The sequence below is a fragment of the Polyodon spathula genome, chromosome 2 (genome assembly GCF_017654505.1).
Source record: "Polyodon spathula isolate WHYD16114869_AA chromosome 2, ASM1765450v1, whole genome shotgun sequence".
Lineage (NCBI taxonomy): Eukaryota > Metazoa > Chordata > Actinopteri > Acipenseriformes > Polyodontidae > Polyodon > Polyodon spathula.
This window is the reverse complement of record NC_054535.1, coordinates 27,466,160-27,472,320: the sequence shown is the minus strand read 5'-3', so window position 1 is coordinate 27,472,320 and position 6,161 is coordinate 27,466,160. Positions and strand designations below refer to the sequence as shown.

Below are 6,161 nucleotides of genomic sequence, written 5' to 3'. Positions count from 1 at the left end.
AACTGAGCTGGAACAGAGGATTGAATGGCAGCTGCAGAAACATTGAGAGACACTGGATATGAATCCAAACTGCAGAGAGGCTGAAGAAATGTTTTATGACAGTTCTCTAAGGAGGAAAGGCAATAATCTAAACCAGCAACAGTTATTTGGAGGGATTGTAGGGCTTGAAAGATGTCTGCATTGGAAATGGCGTCAATAGAATCTGAGGGGTTTGAGACGGGATCACGAGAATCCGAACTGGGCTGAGGAGTTTGGGCTGGGGAAACATCGATATTGGCAGTAGACTGAGGCATGGAAGCAGACTTGAAGCGGCTTGAAAGTGGAGGGATTAGATTGAATGAGCAGGGCATTGAGATCCTCTCGGGAAGCACCAGTACTGTAAGAAATGTTTCTGTTAAATAAAGCTTTCAGGAGGAGAGGAATTGTCCAAGCTTGCTCTTTTTTGACGGATTGATCTCTGACGAGATGCAAGCCTAGTAGGTCCGCTTGCTAGGTCCCGGAGCTGAAGACAGAAGACTGCCAATGACGGGAATGCGAGAACAATGGTTTGGAGGAGTTGAATCCATAATGCCAGGTAAGAAAACACCAAACAAAGAAACGGCAGAGGCATCTCGTGCATATGAGTATTTCTTTTCTCTCATGTCGCCTCCTGGACTCTGCATAACCATGACATATATCAAGTCAGAATAGTATAGAATAACAATGACATGTTTAATTTTATTCTCCAGATTAATGCAAAAATACAAGGGGTACATCCATATGGATGGATGAATGGACATACAAGCACCCTGCTATTAGGGATGGAAATTTTTAAATGTTTAAACATATAAACTCTAAAGAACTAGTTAAACGTTAAATAATATGCTAGACTTATAACTAGCCATGTACTAATTTTAGTATTTTATCATCATATACAGTCAGTCGTGTATCCGACTGCTGTGGTGCCACAGTAAGGGCGGTTATTATAAAAGGGGTTTGGCAATTGCCTCCAAGTGGTTTTTCTAATTGGTGCAACAGAAAGATTGACACTGGGGCGGGTTTTATTCCCGGTTGATCTGGCGCTTCTTTGGTGCACTGTAGTAGACGTGGTCCACGGGGGTAAGAAAGTTAATAAGTTTTTTCTGAGGTTTGTTGTAGTATTTTTTTATAAAATGGCACCTCTAAACAAAGAACGAGGCAAAGCCATGTTTGGAAGTATTTTGAGGAACCGGACCAGAAAACCGTGACATGTAAATAATTATGCCAAACAAAATTGCCATACCACAAAAATACAAGTTCAATGCTTCACCATTTGAAATGAACACATTCAGAAATTACTGTGGATGGAGTTACTGATGGCAGTAAAAGCAAACATTCATAATAAACAGAACATTCTAGATGGTGACTGACATTTATTTAGGCGTTATATCCCTGTGAAAACATATAACATGATTTTAAAAGGAAGGTTTTTTTTTTCAATATTAATTCAGAGAATGCGTAAGTGTAAATAAATTATCTATAGGCTTTAATTTACCAGTGCACTTTTACACAAATCATTTGTTTAAAAACAAAACAAAAAAAAATGTCCTTGATATCTATTATGTAATTTGTCAAGGGGGGGGGCGGGGATATTTAAAATAAAATGGATTTCCTGTTTGTGGCACCGATCCCTGAACAGTAGTGTTACTATAACAATGTATTGGAATCTGTGCATTTGAGAGACCCTGTAACATGTTTAAGCTGTGTTTTTTTTTTTTTTTTTTTTTTTTTTATTATTATTATTAAACTCTGCATGGGCATTTCTTATAGGGTGTTACTCTAAATATAGTCATTTGCATCACTACTGACACATTTTATGTTATTTGTATCATTTTTTCATATTGAAACAAGTATCACAGTTAAACAGAACTGAAAGACAGAGAAACAACTTCACATAATGCAGTTGAGGATTGCCTTTATTGACAGCCATTTTTGATACAGCAGATTTCACCAGTCAACATTTTACCAATGTTGTTTTTATATTACACAAAAATTAAAAAGAAAAATATATGTACACATTTCTTGAACTTGTCTGAAATTAAAGAAGTGAAGCCACTAATCAAAATATTATTTCAGAGTAATTTAAGTGTGCTATAGTAAGAGCATAAAAGTAAGCATAAAAACAAAAATACTGACATTTGTACTTTAACAGAATGTCTAGATTTGTTTAAATAAAGCTATAAGAGTAATCGTTAACCTTAAGACAACTCAGCTAGTAAATAAAGAACTGCAGTCAAAATGTACCTTTGGGAGAGAACCTTAATGAACACTTCCCTATTCAGAAAATACTATAATATTTTACAGAGTGTCACTACACATTTTTAACTTCAAAATGTGAGGGTTACCATTTTTTAACTAAAGGATTCCATCAGGAGGGTACTAATACGGTAAACCTATTTTTTTTTTTGTATATATTTATTACTTTTGAAGTAAAAAAGATAGATAAAATGATGAGTGACTGATAAACTGAAAACCCACTATTTAAATATTAGCTACAATGTTTCTGCTTCCACCTTCTTCAGACAGCACAGTAGAAATAGCTAGGTAGACTGATGTTTAAGCTTAAAAGTTGCAGTGCCTTAGAGATGAATGTTCTAAGAACACTAAGTCAGTTCTGAGTTTTTATATAGGAGCAGAACATCAATAAATGGAATGTGGAAGTCTTCAAAGGTTCTATTACATGTGCACTTGATCGTGCAGTGAAGGGTGTTAATATAGTTAGTAAACTGTTTTAAAGAATCCCTCCTGTTTGTCCAAATCAAAGATACAAATATATTGCCACCAAACCAAAGTTTTATGTCTTGATTCAAGAAGGATGCATTTTCCCATGAATAAGTTTGCAGAGGATGGAGCCATGCGGGCACCCATTATTGTCCCTTGTATCTGAACGTCATGTTTCTCACATCAGTCTACCTACAGGTAGCTTTTGTTGACGTTTTGATTATCAATCACAGAAACAAAATTCAAACAGATATGTATAGCAAACTCACATATGTGCATCTCTAAACTTGCCATCCAAAACACATCAAAACTAACATCATTTACCGCCTTGCCCTTAAACAGCGTCATAAATTACTAATCGACCCAGTCCAAAATTTCACCTAAAAAACATTTCTGCAATTTCTTTATACACATTATAATAGCATTACTATCCTCGGTGCTGAAATGGTATGTTTTAAATAGGCAGAAAATCAAACGGATATGGTGGAAATACAGTGCCATTTTGAAAACAGTATTTACGATTCCTTTGTACAAAATTACAGCAGAATCTTCGGACCACCAGAATACTGAATAAATAAAATACTATATTGCACAGGAATAAAGTTTAATGCTGCAGAACACTGCACAACAAACGGCTTCAGCCGTTTACTCCATGGATAGCTGAACACTGTCTGACTGCTGTTGCTGCTGCTGATCATGTTTCCTTGCTAGAAGACAAAATAAAAGCAAAAATGTTAATTTCATAATTCTATTACAATTAATATGCAGGAAGAAAAACACCAGCGTTATGCAGTACACACTATTGTATAAATTGACTGCCCACCATATCACAGATTTGTTAAGCTAATGGTATACATTGTAAGTCATGTCCCCATTAGAACTTAAAAGTTGCAACAACTGTACACGTCTAACTCAGTTAAGAGTGTTGCTTGTGAACAAAAATTACTAACAGAATTCTGGCAACGTAAATCCTAAAAGAAAACTGAAAAAGCTAATTTTGAGTTACAGATATTCTCCATATACTTCTAGAAACTTTCATCAAAAACAGTTATCAGTAATCTGAAATTGATAAAACTAAAAGACAGATCTTACGCCCAAGGGTATATATATATATATATATATATATATATATATATATATATATATATATATATATATATATAGATAGATAGATAGATAGATAGATAGATAGATAGATAGATAGATTTTTAACACTCTTTAAATAAAGCCTTTGCTTTAACATATTTTTGTTGTTTTGAGAGAAAAGCTTTTTAAGTTCTTAACAGTATGGAGAGCTTCCATTATGACTGTTGGAAAACCTGAGAAGATATTATTCTTTCCACACAGAATCTTGACTTTTGCTTGCTATGCCTAGTTTTTCTAAACTAGTGGTTCCTGCCTCAACAGTAAAGGTAAAGGAAAATATTAAGAAACTAAGGATTCAACCCCTCATTTAATTGACCACCAATTATCTATTTATGTTTTTTTTTATGTTAAAGAATAAATTTTAAAGAAAAGCAAAGGAATATGCTTTAAAACACGCATAAAACAAGTATACCATTAGTCTTACCAATGGAGTACATTTCTAATTGTTGCCGTAATCGAACTTTCTGAATGCTGTCATAAAAGTTAGGCTCTGGTGTCGATTCAACCGCCGAAGGCACTGTGAAAATCCTCATGATCTTCCTTTTGTTTCTGAAAGCACAGAAATGTGAAGTTTTAAACAAATGGCAAGAGGTTTATCAAACAAAATATCCAACTAGTTAGAATTCTGAATGGTTTGTATAGACAAAACACAACTAGGGTATAGTGTCTCCATGACCAATCAAATGATTGAAGCTTACAAGCTGACCACATGATCTATTTCCATGCTTAATCTGGTAAGGCTTATATGGGATCAGCTACAGAGCTACTAGCCTCAGATAGGATCTTCTGATGAAGTTACACTCCAATTGGGACTAGCAGGATATGGGCCACCCGTGCTAAACATTTAGACCGATGTAACAAATGTATTAACAGTGCATGAATGTAGCTTGCTGCAAGACGGTGGATGGGGCAGTGGAGGTTGATTGACCAACGTGACAAGAGAATGACCCTGAACACTTTTCTCCTGTGGGGTTATATCAAAATGAATTGTACTATGCAAAGTTTGAACGGTCTGAAATGTACAAGAACGTATTCCAAGTTGTCGCCTTTGTTAGCCTAACCATTAAACTGCTGTCGTTATAATACTGTACAATGTCCTGTGACACACAAAATGAAAAATGAAATGCATTCTCAAATTGGATTTTTTGTTGTTGTTGTCATTAATACCAGCTTAACAAATTATGTAATCAGAATGAAGTTTCTTGAATCACACTTTTAAAGCCATTCGTGCTAGCAGCTCCAACCTCGACCACAAGGCAGAATACAGTAGGTAAACACGACCTAGATTCTGATCTCGCAAGTATGTTTCTCAGGTTTCACCAACACAACACAAACGTCACGCACAGAAAGTCGTTTTCTGTTTTTCCGGGTGTCAGGGACCTCATTGGCATGGTCACCACGCTCCACTTCACAGTGAACACGAGAACTCCCTTGATTTTGTCCCAGTCTTTACCCACACAGCAACAAAAGTTTCATTTGGCTTTGAGACGATAAACACTGGATTTTACACTAATATTTAGTATCTTTCAGGAGTTATGCAATAATGAGAACCCTGTATTTGCGTGCACTGATATTAATACTGTCTGTGAAGAAAGCAGGGCAGATTGCGAAACAACACTCGACTAGTACTTTTATTATGTGTAGAAAACAACGAAAAACGGCTGTGTGTTGTTATATAATAAAGACCAGCAGACAGTATGCAGAATAGCGACTGTGTGTACTACTCACTTTCTGGCATACATGAGGAGTCCAAAGCTGACGAGAATAACCAAGAGGTATACATTAGTGGCTTCATTCCAAGCTTCGTGAACAGAGTAATCAATGGTTCCCTCATCGGCCGTGGCTCCATAACCTCCCATATTAATAATTATAATTGCTACAATTACCGCCGCCAGGAAACAGTAATACCTGACCTATGTAAACAAGAAGCACCCATGCGGCTTACAAAGAAGAATCTTGCTTCGAACTGTCCAGTAGCTGTAGAGTATCAAGAGGGCCATCTAGCGACGAGGAGGACAAAATTAATTGTGAACAACGGTCTGCCTGTGAAACGAACCGTACATCCAAAGACGTGGTTACGGTCTGTTCGGCAAGCACACCGAGTCCGGTTCGCTTGCGAAACGTCAATATGAACAACAGCTCGACTCAGTCCTTCTTCTGCACATTGGAAACGAACTAAGATAGCCTGACTCAGAAGTAAATAAACAACGCCTCAGGGAACTGGATTAGGGTTAGACAACCATGGGAAATTTAAGATTTTCACGGTTTTCAGACTT

At 36.4% G+C, this 6,161-nt stretch overlaps 1 protein-coding gene across 1 annotated transcript; it reads right to left on the bottom strand.

The window, feature by feature from the left end:
- Positions 1-1,916: 1,916 nt before the first annotated feature.
- Positions 1,917-5,832, bottom strand: LOC121294787 (small integral membrane protein 19-like). The gene is made up of 3 exons (XM_041218875.1): positions 5,614-5,832; positions 4,310-4,434; positions 1,917-3,446 (listed from the first exon to the last, which is right to left on the bottom strand). The coding sequence occupies exons 1-3, from the start codon at positions 5,742-5,744 to the stop codon at positions 3,385-3,387; spliced, it is 318 nt and encodes a 105-aa protein (XP_041074809.1). The 5' UTR covers positions 5,745-5,832; the 3' UTR covers positions 1,917-3,384.
- Positions 5,833-6,161: the final 329 nt, after the last annotated feature.

Coding starts and splice junctions, on each gene's coding strand:
- LOC121294787 (XM_041218875.1), bottom strand. CDS start 5,744: ATGGGAGGTTATGGAGCCACGGCCGATGAGGGAACCATTGATTACTCT. Junction 4,435..5,613: donor CTCCTCATGTATGCCAGAAA/GTGAGTAGTACA, acceptor CTGTGCTTTCAG/AAACAAAAGGAAGATCATGA. Junction 3,447..4,309: donor ATTAGAAATGTACTCCATTG/GTAAGACTAATG, acceptor TTTGTCTTCTAG/CAAGGAAACATGATCAGCAG.